The 19,018-nt window shown below is 38.1% G+C and overlaps 1 protein-coding gene across 5 annotated transcripts in view; it reads left to right on the forward strand.

Annotated features, from left to right (window-relative positions):
• Window positions 1-19,018, forward strand: part of LIMA1 (LIM domain and actin binding 1) — an 80,859-nt gene that overhangs the window by 48,069 nt on the left and 13,772 nt on the right. For all 5 annotated transcript variants that reach the window (XM_045830040.1, XM_045830042.1, XM_045830043.1 and 2 more), the window contains exons 5-7: window positions 11,843-11,927; window positions 12,660-12,808; window positions 15,451-15,558. In XM_045830040.1, the coding sequence (XP_045685996.1) occupies window positions 11,843-11,927; window positions 12,660-12,808; window positions 15,451-15,558 (342 nt within the window). The remainder of the gene's footprint in view (window positions 1-11,842; window positions 11,928-12,659; window positions 12,809-15,450; window positions 15,559-19,018) is intronic.

The following is a 19,018-nucleotide window of genomic DNA, read 5'->3' on the forward strand; positions in this document are numbered from 1 at the left end:
TCTTCCTGTGTCTTTTGTCATTTGTCGCTTTGGGGGGTGGAATTACTGCTGAATCGTTCTCTTGGACACAGCTGCAGGCTGAGTGTTAAGGCCAGAGTTTAACGTTAAGACTGAGGCTTAGTTGTCTCTGCTAGCTGAATCCCTTCTCTTCTTCTCAACTTCCTCATCTGTGCCTTCCAACAAATGTTTTCTATCAGCTAAAATCCTCTCCCAGGAAAAATCAATGAAGATAGCCAGACTAGCTGTAGCCTTCAGGATTTTTGACTTGCAAATGCACAGGGTTGCATTTTCCTACAACTGCTAATGAAATTTGATCCTTCGTGTGGATTGCAGACCAGGTCCCCAGAGGGAATTACTTAACTAGAAAATGAGTTACATATGCTGGTGACTTACAACGCAATCCAGGGGCCGCAGAACTGGTAAATTTTTCCAGTTTTCTCATAGTTTCCTTCATATCTGGCTTTGTCCATGAGGATGGTTTGTTACAGCAGTCTTTATAATGAAATAAACAGATCTGATGGGAAGCAAAGCCATCATTTACTTTAGATTCTGTCTAGATAGGAGAGCTGAATTTTTTTAACTGTTTGGCCCAAATACCTGTATTTGTGAAGTAACAGTATGAAGCACTCTTTCTGAGATAAAAATGAGATAACTGACCTATCCTCAATTATATTTGGGGGTGACTTTGTCTATCTCTTCCCATAAAGCACAGTCAGTTCCTGGAGCTTTGCTGCCTAGAAATGTTCTTGAATTTTTAGGGCTCATCTATTTGAGAATGTAGGAAGAATTTTTAAAGGTTTCCAAACCTAGAACCCTCTTCTGTGAATGAATCTTAGCTCTATTTTAACACTGAATCCAGTTGGCAAGAGATGCAACCACAAAGCAGTTTTATGACTTTTCTTAAACTCTCATCCCTCCCAACTTTTAGTCCCTCTAGGCCTGCCAACTCCCTCTTTCTTCTTTATGATCTTAATAAATTTTTTTAAAAATTTAAATGGGAAGAAGAATTTTAAATGGAAGGAAAAAATGTCAGAAATCCTAAATATAAGAGGAAGGGGCTTTGTTGTGCCTCAAAGCACCATTGTACGTCTCCTCCTCACAGACCCTGCTAAGGGGCAGGACGGCTGATGTCACGCCCGCACACACAATGTAGACTCAGTGCCAAAGGCTGGTGCATGTCAAAACTGGCCTAAGGTAGGAAATGACTGGGACTGCAGCAAACAAAAATGCTGATTATGTGTAAGGATCTTGTGAGAGACTTTTTTCTCGTAAATGCCTGGTGGGAGATGGGTCAGAACAAGCCCATCTCTTTGTGGCTGGCCAGAGTGGAGAAAAAACTCCTTACATAAAAAATTGTGAGCCCCCAACCCAGTTTCATAGGCACTGGGCAGCTAATGGTTAGGAAGATGGGGGGAGGAGATAGCTGTGCTAAGACTAGGCTTTTTAAAGTGCCTTATTAAATTTCTTAATAGTCATTTGTTACTTAATGGATTGCTTGGGGCGTGCAACACACAGCAGCCCTTGGTTTTGTGTAGCTGTGTCTAAATGAGTACCATTATCCATGTTGGAAACAGCATAGGTTACTTGAGAAAGTGTTGTCTAATATTTCAGTAAAGCTTAAAAATTTTGTCTACTTTAGGTTAAGGAATAAACTAATCAGTTTGAAACTAGGTTATGGTTATTGTTAACATAATTTCAGCTTTGACATGGATAAGGCTTTAATCAGGAAGTCACATAATTGGATCTTTGGAAGGAAGCTCTGAGAAATATAGAAAGGACACTAGAAATTTTTTTAGGAGCAAGAGTATACAGGTAAGAATGTACACTCCTGGTCTAACAAATTAGTACCTCAGTGAGATAAAGGACTATAATTGGGAACATATTGTGTGAATCTTTGGTACCATAATTGAATTTTATAGAGCTGGACTGACTCTCAGCTAACTAGCTGAGCAGAGTGCAAGAGCACACAGAAACGGAGATACACAGTCTAATGTTGGGTCCCCCTAAATCTTTCTATCAGAGTCATTCACAGGGGACTAAGTCAACTGGCTTGAGTCTCACTTCTCTTGGTCTCTCCTTTTTGTTGTAGATGGTTTCGGTTCTCGTCCATTCTTTTTCTGATCTTTTATTTGCCCTCCTGTTTTTATTTTTAAGGTTTTTTAAAGTTTATTTTTAGAGGGAGGGAGAGAAACATTGATCAGTTGCCTCTCTCACGCCCGCATCCGGGTAACCCAGGCATGTTCCCTGACCCAGAATCTAACCGGCAACCCTGAGGTTTGTGGGAGGATACCCAACCCACTGGGACACACCAGTCAGGGCTATTCTCCTGTTCTCTCTCTGTCTCTTTCTCTCTTTTTCTGTCCCCCCACCCTCTCTCATCTCATCTCTTTCCATGACTCCAAGAAATGAATGTCCAAACTAGATTCTAATCTTGAACTCTTAGCCCAAGCTTCAGCCTTATATTTCTGGTTGTCTGCCAGATCAGACATCTTCTCTCTGTGAATGCCCCTTAGGCACTCCAACTCAAGAATGCTAAGAAAAATTCATTATCTTTCCAACCAAAACCTGCTTTACTTATCTTGTCCCTTAATGCATCACCATTCACCAAATCACCTCATCTGTAAAGCTGGAAATGAGTTCTTCCTTCTGTCCACCTCCTCTTCACAGTTAGTCACTTACTAAGTCATGTAAGTAAGTCTACCCTCTATGCATTTCTCAAGCATAGACCATTCTGTCCAATCCCATAGCATTGCTACAACCTCCCCTATTAGTGTCATTTTGTTCTTCCTGTGTTCTTCCACACTGTTGCTATTTATTTTTCTAAATATAGTTGCAAATTACATTACTCACTTGATCAGAAGTTTTTGATCCCTCGAAATTAGTCCATATTTAATATTCAGGTCTTCCACAATCTGAACGCAATCCACCTTTACAGTCTCACAGCCAATCTTATTTGCAAACCCTGGATTATTCTTCATTCATTCTCAAAATTCCTGCCTTCCCCGCATTGTTCCCTTTTAAAATTTTAGTCCTAAAGGTCTATTAAGACTATGAAGCCTTACCTCAGTTTCTCCTAGGTGAATTAGCCCCACTTCTCACTCTTCTCACTCTTCTCACACTTATAGAATTTTCATTTTATTTCTTTTTGGGTACTTATATTATGCTTCCTTTACTAGTCATGTATAAATTTGTATACTTCCCAGTCTATAGTTTCTTGCAAAGTGATGATGTTTTCCTTCTCTAGTCATCAGCCCAATGATATGGCTCTTAGTGTTTATTTAATAAAAGGAGAAAAGAAGCTTAGAATTCAATTTATAATAAAATGAGTCAATTAAAAATGATTTCTCACTTATTTTCCATATTCACTAGGTAGGTTATATTGTCAGATGGTTTAGTTGGATGTTATGGTTCTAATTCCAGTGAGCACATGAGTGACGGAAAATGTAACCTCTCATGATGACTAGGAAAAAGAACCCCTCCAGTGACATACACTGAATATGGTTTAGCATCCCTAACTTCCTGTATATGCTGATCATTGTTTTACGTAGCTTAGGTGACTGTTGTGGGCACCCTTTTATTAAAAACAGAGCTGATCAGCTAGTTCTAACCAATGTCCAGTTATTGTCACGTTGACATTTGAATGCATAATCTTTAGAAGCCAGAATGAGGTTATTTAAAAATTAAAAACCTCTTCTTCCATGGCCAGGAATAATAAAGCAAGGGAGGAGCATGTGACAAGTTCCTTAAGTTTCAATTTTTTCTGTTTGTTTCCTAACATATTTGATTCACACATATCATTGGATAAGAGAGTAAAGACCAAGTATTTGGATGGTATATTTCTACCTTTGTAACCTATTTAAATTATTGTCTTTTGCTTGGATCAAGATTGAACCAATTAAGTGCTATGGGAGAAAACAGGGCTGGACTATGGATATCCCTTGATTCTTTGACACTGGTGCTGACTGCTGCTTCTTCCAGGTGTTTCCATCTTCTGGGAGCATAATTAATAATGGCAGGAGAAAAGGAGAGAAGAAGAAAGAATGCCTCTCACAAAAAAATCCCTATTTTCTAAAATACATAAACATGCACTGCTCACTCACTTTGTGGGAACTAACCAAGGATAGGAGGCAGTCATGATAAGGCAATGATAAGTGAATAGAATTAAAACTATTTAGAAAAAAAATTTTCTTTCTCCTCTTTCCCCTATTTATGGTATTTTAAAAATTTTTTTAAATATATTTTATTGATTATGCTATTACAATTGTCCCATTTCCCCCCTTCACTCCCCTCCACCCCGTACACCCTCTCCCACCCACATTCCCCCCCACCCCGCTTTAGTTCATGTCCATGGGTCATAAGTTCTTTAGCTTCTACATTTCCCATACTGTTCTTGCCCTCCCCCTGTCTATTTTCTACCTACCATCTATGCTACTTATTCTCTGTATTTTTCCCCCCTCTTTCCTCCTCCCACTCCCCTGTTGCTAACCCTCCATGTGATCTCCATTTCTGTGGTTCTGTTCCTGTTCTAGTTGTTTGCTTAGTTTCTTTTGGTTTTGCTTTAGGTGTGGTTGTTAATAATTGTGAGTTTGCTGTCCTTTTACTATACATGTTTTTTTCTGTATCTTCTTTTCTTAGATAAGTCCCTTTAACATTTCATAAAATAAGGGCTTGGTGATGATGAACTCCTTTAACTTGACCTTATCTGAGAAGCACTTTATCTGCCCTTCCATTCTAAATGAAAACTTTGCTGGATAGAGTAATCTGGGATATAGGTCCTTGTCTTTCATGACTTGGAATACTTCTTTCCAGCCCCTTCTTGCCTGTAAGATCTCTTTTGAGAAATCAGCTGACAGTCTGATGAGAACTCCTTTGTAGGTTACTGTCCCCTTATCTCTTGCTGCTTCTAGGATTCTCTCCTTCATTTTTACCTTGGCTAATGTAATTGTGATGTTATTTATGGTATAATCTAATGCTTCTAATTAGTCATATTTTAATTGTGTTAAGTTGTTTTATATTTCGAAGGTAAACAGTTCAGTCAGCTAAAAATAGAAGTATCTGAAATAAAAATGGGAGTTCCCCTTGTCCCACCCCCTTTTCACTCCTTTGCTACTTCCCTCCTCTTAAACTTCTAAACCCATGAATTTCTCTTAGAATTTCTGTTCCTCTTATCATCAGGATCATTATATTAATGGCGATCATCAAAATGCCAACAAAAACTTTATTTGTTAATATGAGAGTTCAACTATCCTTCTTTAAACAGTCCAACATTTTTGTGGTTTTCCTTCTTGTAAGTTCCTGAAAGTGACACTTAGTATTTTGTTTGCCTTTACATAACACTGGCACCTAACAGTGTGTATGTGTTGGTGGAGTGGAGCAAGCCTTTGAGAAAATAAGGAAACCAAGCTAAAGTCTGCTCTGTGTTTGTCAGATATTTTATCCATAGCCCATGAATCTGTAGCCTACATCAAAGAAATAGTTTATGTTTGCCTTCTTGGAGAATGTGTAGATGTCCATAGGGAATCTCTACATTGTTATAAAATTACCCATAACATTTTATTTTCTCCTTTCATGGTTAATAATTGCATGTGTTCCCTTGTCTACTTAATGTTATCTTAATAAGATTTTTCTTCTGCTTTCTTGATGTCTCAAGTAAATTATTTAGAATTAAACTCCAAGAATACAATTCTGAGGATGTTTATAATTCATATTAATTGCATATTTTTAAATCATAATTTTAACATGGGCTTAGAGAGGAAAGGGATTTGAATAACAGTTAACATTATTGTGGTCACCCTAATGTAGAGAAGTATATCTTTAACTTGCTTATCAAGAATTATAAATCTTAAATTGATCCAGCAATTACACCTCCATTAGATACATTGCTAGTGCTTTAAATGTGGATAACTGGTTTTGTTAAATAAACAAAAGAATTATCTTTTTCTGTCATTTCTGTCTTTCTCATATATCCTATTAAAACTAAGTTTCTGCTCATTTATTATATTCACCTATAGTTTATAGCTTCTTCCATGATTTCAAATAAAAATAAAAATGACTTTTCTCTATAGCAGATCATTTCTCAAAGACCTCATACCAGTATAAATAAGGAATTCCTTTATAAAAAAGGAATTCTGTTCTTTCTCACTCTTTTTTGCCCTAAGTGGCTGTCCTTGATCTGCCAGCTGGAGACCAGTCATCTCTTTTCTGCTTACCTTCATGGCAACTAAATACGTAACTGTTTTTTTTAACTGGTTTCATTACAATAAAACATGTTGAAGACTAATGGCAGGGGACTAGAACATTCTCTAAGCAATGTTGACTATATTAGAGTTTGGAGGGGCCAGGAAGACATAATTTCCCCCCAGATGTTACCACATTTGTCTTCTTGCTATGGGACTTAATCCTGGATTAGACAACATAGGTGTGTATCTGCGTGAATGTATTAGTCATTTTCTCTAGCCTTCTAATTTATCAGTGGGCTCCAATGAGTGAGAAATCCCTGTCAAGATCATTGACATAAATCCCAGAACTATAAGGGACTGTAAGGTTATTTAATCCAGCTCACTGCTCCCAGGCAGTTAAAATATTACAATCCATATTTTGTGGTTGGAAATGGCCAGGGTCAGAGGAGTAACTGATATACCCAATGTCATATGGCTAATTAATATCAGAACAAGGACTGAAACTGTGTGGTGCCCTTTCTACCATGTAACACTACCTTCATGAATATCATAATAATGATTTATTGGATAAGAGCAACTGGCCATGGACTTACACCTCTTTGAAATCTAAGGAAACTGGGGAAAAATTAAAACATATCAACAGCTCTGTTCTCAAAGAATTTAATTATGTTTTCTCTTCCCACATTATATAGTCTCTTAACTGAACAAAAACATCAGGGCAGTGAAAAGGAGAAATGTGTTGCAATACAGCAGATTTGTACTAAAACTCTTGAGTTAGAAGCTTATGGGATTGGGAAGTTTTTTTTTCTTACATATATGAAATAGTCATCTGAACACTCTCTCTTACACACACACACACACACACACAGTAAACCAGAAAGGAAAAAAATGCCAAGTAAACCAGGAAAAAAGAGTAATCTTCATCAGTTGTGTGCAATGATATCCTTATCACTGTGTACCTAGTTTTTACATGGCTTTAGTCACTGTGTGCTCACTGTTACATGTGCTTTATCTTTTGTTTGGTCTTTTTTATATACACCTTTCAATGTATCTTCCTAGTTCACATAGTTATCCTTTTATGGGAATGTGGTATTTCATTATACAGTATAATCATTCCCCAGTAAGTAGGTTCTTTTTTTAGCCTAATAAAAAAGCTCTAAGCATCTTGGCAGAAGTGGGGTTTTTTAGTTATTTGGGATGAGGGGCTATATTACTGAAGTGATGTTATCATAGCTGAAAGATGTAACTCATTAAACATTCTTCTTACATATATTCAACTTGTTTCAAAGATTGTACTATTTTATAACACCATTAGCACAATCTAAGGACATCATTAATTCTCCAGCACCTCATCAGAATTTGGTTTTATCATTTTTATCTGTTTATGTTAACTTAATAGATATGAAATGTTTCCATTTCTTTTTTCTTAATTGAAAGAATAACACAAAATTTTTGTAGATGCTTAGAAATACAGAAAAAGTAGAGAAATCCCACCCCTGGAGATCAGTGTTCCCTCCCTCACTATGTGTTATTTTGCTTAAATGAAGTCTATTTTTTCTAAGAAGGTCCCTGGAGAAGGGAATGTTTATCTTGCAAAACTCTGAGAAATTAAGGCCAGGTTTTATCTATACCCTGTGCTACCCATATATGGTTCAGCACAATCTCATTTTTCCCTAAAAGTTATCCTTCTTCCACCTTTGAGTTGGAGGCACAAGAGTCTCTAGGAAGGTCAAAGTTAAAAAAGGTTGAATGAAGGAAGTGGCTGAGAGAAGTAGGAGTCTCTTAGTAAGTTAAAATATTGAAAATCAACTTTCAAAGAGAATTTTTTCTGAAAATAAGAGTACAGGGGACAGAAAATCCTGCTTTTCACTTGACATTTGGGACCTAACTGATTTTACTTCTTTTAAGACAATTTCCAGCCCTGGCAGAGTAGCTTAGTTTGTTACAACGTCATCCCAGTACACCAAGGTTGCAGGTTTGATCCCTGGTCAGGGCACATACAAGAATCAACCAATGAATACATAAATAAATGGGACAACAAATCAGTGTCTCTCTTTCTCTCTCCCTCCTCTCTCTCTCTCTAAAATCAATACAAAAAAATGTCCAGAGAAAAGAAATTCTGTGAACTACTAGCTAAAATCCCCAACCTCTTACTCTGTTGTGTGTACATGTTGATGTGTGGATGGCTTCACAGGGAATGTGTAAGGGGCGTTGGCACTACATAGAGTTACTGCAGTCAGCTGACAGGAAGGAGGACTTGGGGAGAGGGTGAGGTCAAGGCCTAGGACATTCCAGAAAGTCTTAAAGTGTCTTGTCTTTTCTCTCTTTTCTTAACAGATTATGATGACTAGGGTTCCCTCGGGCATCTGAATAAAAAAGGGCTGAAAAGCGATAAAAATATGTTACAGAAGAGTATGTCAATATCAGAATTCCTGTTTTTTTTCTTTCTGTGCTCCTCTACTTCCTTGAGAAATATTGGAGGAAACTCCTCCTTCTTCCTGTACCTCAGATTACCACTTGTAAAATGAGGATCATGAAAGCTGTAGTAAATGCATCTGAGATCTTGTTATTCTGCATATTTGAGTGGTTTAGAAATGAAAAGATATTTTGAAAATGCTTCACCAGGGATTTCCTTAAAGCTCTCTCAGAGCTGTATTCCTTCTCAGAACCTGTGTCAATAAAACTTTGATTTCCAGAGATGTTTCTCCTTTTCTGTTTTTCTAAGACCAAATAGCTTTGTACATTCACTTTTTTTAGTATTTGAAAGAAGATAATTCAGAGTATTGATACCCTCATGAACCAGAAGTTTTTTTTTTAAAGGCCCTTTATGCAACCTGAAGTTTTACATGAAAAACTAGCAAAGATGGGAAATTTTTGCATCTTTATGCATCTAAAGCTGAAGAAAGTCTCTGCCCTGGCAGAACATATGTTCTAATTTTAAGTGATCTTGCTCCCAGTAGTGCCAGTGTGGAGACTTTTGTGTGACTGTAAGTACAGACAGAAAACGGTACTCTCAGCAGGTTGTGACATGCAACACATACTCTTTGAATTGTACTTGAACTTTACCTTTGACAAACTGGAAATATTTGAAATACTGCTCTAGTATTAAGAATGAAGAACCTGTTCACTTTCAGTTTAAAAAAAAGTATATTTCCAGGCTTTCTCTCTTTTTGAGCCCTGAAAATTCTGATTTTTTATAGCGATCATCTTACAGTGCAGCAGCATTTGGGACAAATCTTTGGAATTTCCTGTACTTTAATTATTTGCAAATGAGAAATGTTTTGGGAAAAAATGTGGATGGGAGGTTATCCTGCCAAATTTATCTTTTCTCTTTGGCAAGTGATCTTCATTTCCAGACCGGTGACTGCTCCCAAAGCGAGAGTATGTTGCATCATCTGAGCAACGAGAATGTGATTAATGGTGCAGCTGACCTGAGTGTAATGTGGCGAAGTTAGAGTTGCTATAGCTAATCTTGGCTTTTATTAAAAATAGATTCAACTAATAATGTAAATAGCAAAGCTGACTGGAGATAAATTATTTTAAATGTATATTAAATTTGCAAGAAACTATGTTTTTTGGGGGGGGTTTTGTTTTTTGTATAATACAAGCAGACCAATCCATGGCTCTGACTTCTGAAGGTAGTAGGTAGGGGTATGAGAATGTGGCTTAAAATTAGTGATAGTTCAGCCCTGGCTGGTGTGGCTCAGTGGACTGAGCACCAGCCTGTAAACCAAAGGGTCACCAGTTCAATTCCCAGTCAGGGCACGTGCCTGAGTTGGGGGCTAGATCCTCAATGCAGGGCATGGGAGAGGCACCCACACACTGACGTTTCTCTTCCTCTCTTTCTCCCTCCCTTCCCCTCTCTCTAAAAATAAATAAAATCTTTTAAAAAATAAGTGCTAGTTCAGTTTTAAACTTTACTGTTGCGTTGATTAATCCATTGAACTTAGAGGTTTAATAGCTATTTTACTAATGTTGAATTCAAAAGTGAACCAAATCTTATCTCCTGTTATATGGGGTTTCAGATATCTTTTCTACTTCATGTTATCTTGAGATATAAATGATAGGATGTGGCTGACGGCTCTCATTACTATCTTAATACACATGACATGCTGTGTACCAAGGGAACATTCTGTGGCACTGAGTGACTTTCTAGTGAGTTGCTTTTCTAGGTTTAAAAATTATAATTTGTGTCCTGGCCAGGTAGCTCAGTTGGTTAGAGTGTTGTCCCAATATACCAAGGTTGTGGGTTTGACCTCCAGTCAGGGCACATACAAGAATCAACCAATGAATGCATAAATAAGTAGAACAACAAACCAATCTCTCTCTCTCTCTCTCTCTCTCAAGTCAATAAATAAAAATTTAAAAGTATATAATTTGTAACTTTAATTAGAGATCTGCTTTAAGATTTTATTTATTTATTTTTAGAGAGAAGGTAAGGGAGGGAGAGAGGGAGAGAAACATCCATCAGTTGCCTCCCATACGAACTCCAAATGGGGACTGAACCTGCCACCCAGGCAAGGGCCGTGACCAGGAAGTGAACAGGCAACCTTTCACTTTGTGGAATGATGCCCAACCAACTGAGCCACACTGGGTCAGGGCTAGAGATCTACTTTAGTTCAAGAGATAGAAATGTAGTAATTTACGGGATCCCAAAATACTTTCATCAAAAAATCTGTACCATTCACTTTCTACTTAAAAAAGAAAGGCATGGTGTCTGCCCTCAGTAAGATTCCGGTCCAGTAGAGAGACACACAACAATTTGATAAGCAGTGTACTGGAAGTGTAACCAGGTACCTTGGGTACAGAGGAAGGATGACTTAGACTTATGTAGCACAGCCAGGATAGACTTCACAGAGGATAGGTTGCTTAGTTTACACCAAGTCCTGAAAGAACAGGCATTTGCTAGACAACACAAGGATAAAATGGTAATTCTGGTAAAGGGAACTCATTTACAATATCGTGGACCTCACAGCAGTTAGCTTTTCCTAGAGGATAAGGGTAAGGAAAGAATATACCCAGAGAGGGGAGGTAGGGGCCATGTCTAGAACTGGTCTTCTGTGACATACTAAGCACTTCAGATTTAATTCAAGGAGTAATGAGGAATCCTTAAAGAATTTTAAACAAGAGAGTAACATAGATATATATTTGGGGGTAATTATGTATTTTGCACTACTTGGGAGGATGCCAGCATCATAGAGACTTGATTGGAAGGTGGAAGAACTGTGTAGAAGAGTAATTCAGTAGTCCACCTAGGGCAGCAACAGCAGGGATAAGGCGAATGGAGAAGGGAAACAGCAGATACTGCCATCAGGACTTGGCACTTTGGAGACACATGTCATTATCATCTGGGACATGAAGATTCCCCTCAACAACTATTTAAATTACAAGGCTTTCTGGTTAAGCTGGTTAGGCAGTGATTATTAGCAGGAAGCATAACCTAAGCATAGTTAACTTATTTTTCCCTGGGCACCTATGAATAGGTACTGCTTAATATTTATAATACTAAAAACACCTTCTGTGGAGTATAGAAATGAAAATAAAGCCTAATCTCTTCTGGATTTTATTTATAAAGGAGATTTGCAGCCATCCTTTTTGAACATTGTATCAAGATTTCCCATCTTCTATGCAAAATTTATTGCTGGGTTTTGTTTTCCAAACAGATTCTTCGGGCCCAAAGCCGAAGTGCAGGTGGAAGGAAGATCTCTGAAAACAACTATTCTCTGGATGATTTGGAAATAGGGCCAAGTAAGCAGAGAGTTCCAAGTGCATGACATTCTCTGGGAAGTACTCATTAGTAAACAGCCAATGCTTTTGAAGGAAGAGTGGCACAAATGAAAAGGAAGCCTATCTGTTATATACAAGCCATTCCCAAACCACATTGCTCTCCACAAATAGCTTCTCTGTGTTTTTAACCCATCCTCGTCAGTGGTGACCTGTGGTAAACAAATGGTACCTCTGCAGGATTCCAGGAGAAGCACTATGGACAATTTTGGCTCCGTGGTCACTTGAGGCATAAGAGCTCCCACCAATGGGCAGTATTCTCTATCAAGATTGGTTATCCTGTACTACCAATGGTAACAAAAACATTTCAAGGGTGGAATTATTATGTTTTGAAGGGCATATAAGGTACTATACAAAAGAAAAAAATTGTATTAATAAACATAAGAAAATCATCAGTTTCCTAGTAATCAAAGAAATGCAAATAAAATTACATTGAGATCTAATTTTTTTCATATGTTGAAAAGCCAAAATTTTCAAATATACAATACTCAATTATGGTAAAGTTTCTCCTTACAGTGCTGGGAAAGTGAGTGAATATTACCATATAGTTGACAGTTACATTCCTCCTTTCCTTCTCTGTACTCAGTCGAAGAAATTGATTCCATTAGATTACAATCGCCCCAAACTGGGAATCTAAAACCACTGAAATCACATTTTATCTTCTAATAAAGCTTTTTTTATTTTGCATGCTTCCAGGTCAAGTGTCAACTCCTGCATTCAGCTTGGAGAAAAGTGAGACGAGACGAAATCTGGAGATCCCACGCCTGTCAGAAACCTCCATAAAGGATCGAATGGCCAAGTACCAGGCAGCTGTGTCCAAACAAAGCAGTTCTACCAACTATACAGTATGTGTTATGTATCATTCATTCATTCATTCATTCATCCATCCAGCAAATGGTCACTGAGCACAGAAACTAGAAATGTGGTCAGACCCTGACTTGGGAGCCCTGGCTCCTCCCCTGGTCTCCCCACCCTCCATTCTCTTTTCACAGAAATCCTGCCTTAGTTTTATTCTCCATCCTTCCCACATTCTAATCCTGTCTTTGCTTTCCTGGATCTCATTCCCACCCCACTCATTTTTTTGTGATTTTACTATCCAGTAATGTCATTGAGAGTTTTTCTGACTCTTCTACTTAATCTTGGTTTCTTTGTTAAAGAAGTAGTATTTTATTAGTTTTAACAGAAACATTTATTTAATTTTTGTTTTTGAGGGAAGAAAAGGCAAATAATGGAGAGAAATATTAAATATATTCAGCATTAATATAGAGTGGGGCTTTTTGCAATTTTTTATTGATATATAATTCATATGATAAAATCACCATTTTAAAGTGTAAAATTCAGGAATTTTTAGTATATTCACAAGGTTGTGCAACCATCACCACTGTCTAATTCCAGAACATTTCCATCATCCCCAAAAGAAATTGAATGCCTACACACTCACTCCCAGTCCCCCTGGCCACCACTGATCTACTTTCTGTCTTTATGAACTTGCCTCTTTCCGACATTTCTTACAAATGAAGTTCTACCATATATGACCTATTTAATCTTCACTACTTGTTATGTGATGATTTTCTTTAAAAAAGAGAATAGTGGATAGAAAAAAGGGGAGAGAAATGAGAAGATGATGTACTGAGTAAGAACAAAATATTTGGTATTCTAAATAGAATGGAGGGTCTTTTCATTTTATACTTATCTAGGCTTAACTGACAGGGTGACACTATGGAACTTCTTAACTGAAGTTATTTTTTAAATGCCCCTTGTTCGTGTGTGCACACACATATATACATGTGTACACATACCTATATATGTATTTTTCAAATATTTGTTCCTTGTAAGATTGCAGATTATAAACTATTAATCTCTTGATGTCTTTTAACAAAGTTGGAGGACTCGTGAATTGTGTTGTTCCCAGGCAGACTGAATCTGGTGCCTGTTGGAAATCATAAAGCGTGTTGCCGGAGTTGAGCCTTCTTTTTCCCACATTATTAAGCATGCATTCTAGTAGTATTTACTGGTGGCCTAAGTCTCTGAGCAGTGAATAATTTCATCTTGAGTTTTCACTGTAGTGTTCAGAAGAGATGTGTGTACATCAATGTTGAGTATGAAAAGTGAGCAAACGTAGACTTCTCTTAGAGGGCAGGAGATACGGCAAACAGGTGGTCTGTGGAGCTTTATTCCCTTATGTTCCAGGACTTTGCTGCTTCTTAGTGCCCTCCTGCTGTAAACATTCCGGCCAGGGGACTCCCTAAGTGGAAAAACCTGTTCAGTGACTTTTTTTTTTTAACTCCTGATAGTTTCTGCTTTGTATTTCTCCATCTCTGAAAATTTTAAGAGTTGAAATACTTTAGGAATTCTTGTAAAAAGTACATTTTATCTCATCTCAAAAGAACTTCTCAGGCCACTTCGCAGAGGTAGGTTGTAACAAGGCACAGGCTCCATGGCAGGGACTCTGGAGGCTGGGCTTTGGGATGGGGTTTGAAATGAGTGGCTGGCCCGTTTTACTGTCATCTTCCGCAGTGCTGGCCGCCAGCTCCTTCCTGCAGAAGCACCTCCAGAATGTGGGCCTTCATCTGGAATTCCACGCATGAGTAAATCAGTCCCACTCACACCCCTTCCATTGGCCTTGTGGCCATAAATTGTTTTCTTCCATGACTACAGAATCACAGGCAACAGAAAGGGACTAGATTACTAGCAGATTAATGATAGGAAATGTTCATATTCATCTACCTCTATTACTGATTATGGATCTAATAGATAAAGTTAATTTCAATATTTTGCTCCCAGTGGTCTTTGCAAGAAAAAAAAAACTGTGCTTATTCCTATGACAGTATTAATGCCTGCTTTTTATGTTGAGGCTCTGTTATGAGAAGTAGAATAAGGTAGGTCTTAGTACAATGTGTGAATTTTATGCAAAAAACATGTTTTTGAAGTCTCATTTAAGAAGATTGTTTTATGGTATCATTAAATATAATTTGTTTTCATGCATATACATCATCCCTGTCTCTCTTTCCAGGCCGAGCATATATATATATATGGTCAGTATATTTTCTTAATTATTGGCACTTGGCATCTCCTTTCCCTGCTCCAGAATGGTCTTTTGTGATAAAACTCACCAGCTTTGCATTCCCACAAGCTCTGCTGCTAGAAGAGTGAATCACAAGAACATTGTGCGCTGGGGGTGGTCTGTGTGTGTGTCTGTGTTGATGTGTCTGTATTCTAATGAGCACCAGTTTTACCTAGTGTACGGATATTTAACTCTGAGGTGTGTGCCCACAAAGCTGCTTTTGTCATTTCACAAGTCCAATGGGTTTTGCTTGTGAGAATTAGGGGGTTGATTTGACCTCCGGCCTCTTAAAAGAATTTTTTTTGTTTGTTTACATTCCAAGCTTACTTAATTGTGCAATGAAGAGGATAGGATAGTGAGAATTTATTTTACTTTATTTTTTGAGACTTTAAAAGAAGTTCACAGGCTATTTTTATTTTTCAGAATGAACTGAGAGCCAATGGCAGTGAAATCAAAATTCATAAGTTGGAGCAAAAGGAGAACGTGCCCCCGGGTCCGGAGGTCTGTGTCTCCCATCAAGATGGAGAAAAGGTGGGTTGGAAAGTCTGATGTCCAGTTGCCAAGGAAGCATGTGTTCTAAATTAGATGCTCAAAATTAGAAACCACTCTGACTCTGGGCTGCAGAGTGTCTGGGAATTTGGTGACAGCTGCCAGGACAGATTGTTGTTTTTGCAGGTCACATAATTTTGGTTGGGAAGCTCTGCAACTTATAGCTGACCAAATAATGAACTCTCATTGGAAAATTCTTTTGCTCAGCAGATGCTCAGAGGGCAGAGAGCTAAAATGATTTTTAAAAATCTGTTTTGATTAGAAATATTATCTTCAAAGTATTTGTATATTATTAACTCATTTTGTGCCAGAACATTTTATTCTTTCACTCAAAGTATTTTGAAAGCTAGACACTATACTAAGCATAGGAAATGCTAAGCTTAAAAACTACATATGAACATACCGTTCCATGTGGTCTTCATCTGCAAGGAAGCTAACAGTAGAAGGGAGAGGAGTAACAGGTTGGCAGTCATAAAACAGTGTGAACAGCTGTGAGAGGACGATGCAGGGCCATGGAAGCTGAGGCTAAGGACACTTACCCCAACTTTCTCAAGAAGGTGATGTCCTGAAGAATATGTCAAAGTAGGCCAAGTGAAAAAGAAGTTCAAGTAAAGAAAGAGGAGGGTATTCCAGGAAGACATAACAGAGGAGTGGAAATTAGAGATCCAAACCAAGATGACTTGGCTAGAGAAGGAGGTCCATATAGGCAATGGAGAGAGACAGGTGGAGGGAGTAAGCCAGAGTGGGTCTTGAAAAGCTTTGTGTGCTACCCTTAAGAGTTTGGAGGTAGTCTTGCAGTGGTAGAAAGCCAGGGAGAGGTTATAAGCAAATTAGATTTGTATTTTATGCATTTAACGTTAGAAGAATGGCTTAGTTGAAGTAAGCAACAACATGTATGGCAGTTGAATTTATCATTTTCTCTGCCGATCCGTTACCCAATCAATCTCTTCGGTCTTTTGGTCAACATAATAATCAAATGTTAAGTTAGATAAGGAGGAAGAGTTTTCAAATATATGACAGCAATTAATGTTAGGAGAAAAAACACTGTTTCTATTATACTTTATGGACCCTCTTGAGGTCATTCTTCCAAAAGGTGAAGAGATCATTAAAATTGGTTAACAGCAATAGTTCTCAAACGTATTTCACTATGACAGACTTTTAAAGGTTTGCTGTATTGACAGAATACCAGCAGGAACCCACGAGACACACTGCACCTTGGTTGGACGGGAGTGGGCATGCGGGAAAATGGCCTCAGATGAATGCCTATGTGGTGTGAATCACAGACTAGAACAGGAAAAAAAATTAGAAAAATTAAATCACTTTGCTTTACAAAAACATTACAAGCCTATGTTGAAATAATAAGACAAAACACTTGGCAGTAATGTGTTTCATAATCATAAAGCAATCAAATGAATCACACGCATCCCTGCAATAGTGAGCTCAGTCAGGCATTAGTCACATGGCTCACATGTCATGTAGCAAGTGAGTTCTCTCATTAGACGCCTGGGTTTCCCGTTTTTTAAGTGGAAGGTTCTCTTAAGAATAAGTAAATATGTTTGAAATTTTTCTTATATATTATAAAAAGGACATTTTAGCCCTGATGGGTGTGGCTCAGTGGATTGAGCACTGGCCTGCAAACTGAAGGGTCACCGGTTTGATTCCCAGTCAGGGCACATGCCTGGGTAGCAGGCCAGGTGCCCAGTGGGGCCATGGGAGAGGCAACCGTGATGTTTCTCTCACACACCCATGTTTCTTTCTGTTTCTCCCTCCTTTCCCCTCTCTCTAAAAATGAATGAATAAAATCTTTCTTTAAAAAAGACATTTTTGGGGAAAATATTCCTAGCACTGAAATCCCCCAATCTACTGTAGGTGCATAGTTTGAGAAATGATCCTCTGGAAAATAATGCTCAGATTGCCCCATCCCTGTGTCTAATTTCTTGCTTTCTTGATTGGGTTCATGATTTGAAACTGGAACTCTGAGCTGCACTGGAGGATGGGAACATTTTAATCAGAGCCTAAAAGAGGATCAACACAACTGAATCATGAATTGGGGAGTGGGTGGGGAACAAAGGTGTTAAGGATGGGGCATTATCTTCAGGCACACACTGCAGGTTCATAAACACTTAACTGCCTTAAAATTCATAAAATTTTTCAGAGCCTCTGTTTTCCTTTTGGCTATTTGGTTGGTGTTTGTAAACCAACACCTAAGGACTATTTGAGCTTCGATTTGTTACAAAAAGACACTAATGCCATGGTCATAAACTAAGGGGAGGGTGGTAATGGGAGGGATGTGGGGAGGGGTGGGAGGGGGGGCTAGATTGGGAGTAAAAAGGAGAAAACTGTAATTGAACAATGATTAAAATAAAATAAAAAAAAGACACTAATGCTAGGGTGAACTTGCCTCAAATGGAATCGTTTGTAAAGGAATTGTTTGTCCCTTCCCCTCTTGTGAATGAATTTGTACTTACCCTTCATAAAATGTTTGAGCAAAACCTCACGTGCTCTCTCCTGGCTGTGCCTGCAGTGAAGTCATCTGACCGGACATGTGCAATGATGTCAGGATTGGCATTAACTTTACCCTTTAGATTCAAGGTGATCAAGTTAGAGGTGAGAGAACACCGTGGGGTGGATGCACCTACTAATTAGCAAGAACTAAAGAGCTTTTCATGGCCATGCACAACTGTCAGAAAATTTATTTCATGTCATTAAGTGAAATAATGCATGTAAGGTGATCATTTTGGTGATTAATAGTAAACATTTCAGTAAATATTGGATATCATTATACTGGTTCATTTTATACTATGTCAGAATTCCTGTAATAAAAAGAGAGTGGTGGGAAAAATAACCATGCTGAAATTCAGGTGCAGCCAGGCAACACCTTAATCTCTAATATTTCATTGCAAATGTGTTCAGTGCATTAGACAGCCTGATACAAACTCTCAGCAGCACTCATAGAACCCCTGATGTCTGAGTGACTTATTACATGAAGAGTGAACATTCGGTCACCTGGTGACCCCTCATTTTTCTGTGGAGGAAGATACCAGGAAGACCTAGGAGCCGGTAGAAAGGAGAGAGAAAGCCAATAGCAAGTTCTTCTATTTAAATTTGATGGCTTGTGGGGAAAATAGACACCGATATATTGAGATCTGCTCTCTTGTTAAATGCTGCTATGTTGAAACTGAGATTAAGTGGGAACTTAACCTTGAAGGTAATAACAGAGGTTGGTTTTAGATAAATGTGCTTGACAGCTAGCTATAAGGAAGTCTTCTGTACTAGCAAGCTTGTTTCAGCAGAATGTCTTTGGTTGGGAAATAAAGAGCTAGGAAAATTAAAGACTAAGAATACTTTCTATATGTAAAGACTTTATTTTGCCTTGGAGTGAGTTATGGTTATATGAGTTATGGTTTGTGGTGAGGAGCTTTGCACTAGTAGATAGAGGGTT

This window comes from Phyllostomus hastatus, unplaced genomic scaffold (genome assembly GCF_019186645.2).
Source record: "Phyllostomus hastatus isolate PE091 unplaced genomic scaffold, TTU_PhHast_1.1 phas_scaffold_93, whole genome shotgun sequence".
Taxonomy (NCBI): Eukaryota; Metazoa; Chordata; class Mammalia; order Chiroptera; family Phyllostomidae; genus Phyllostomus; species Phyllostomus hastatus.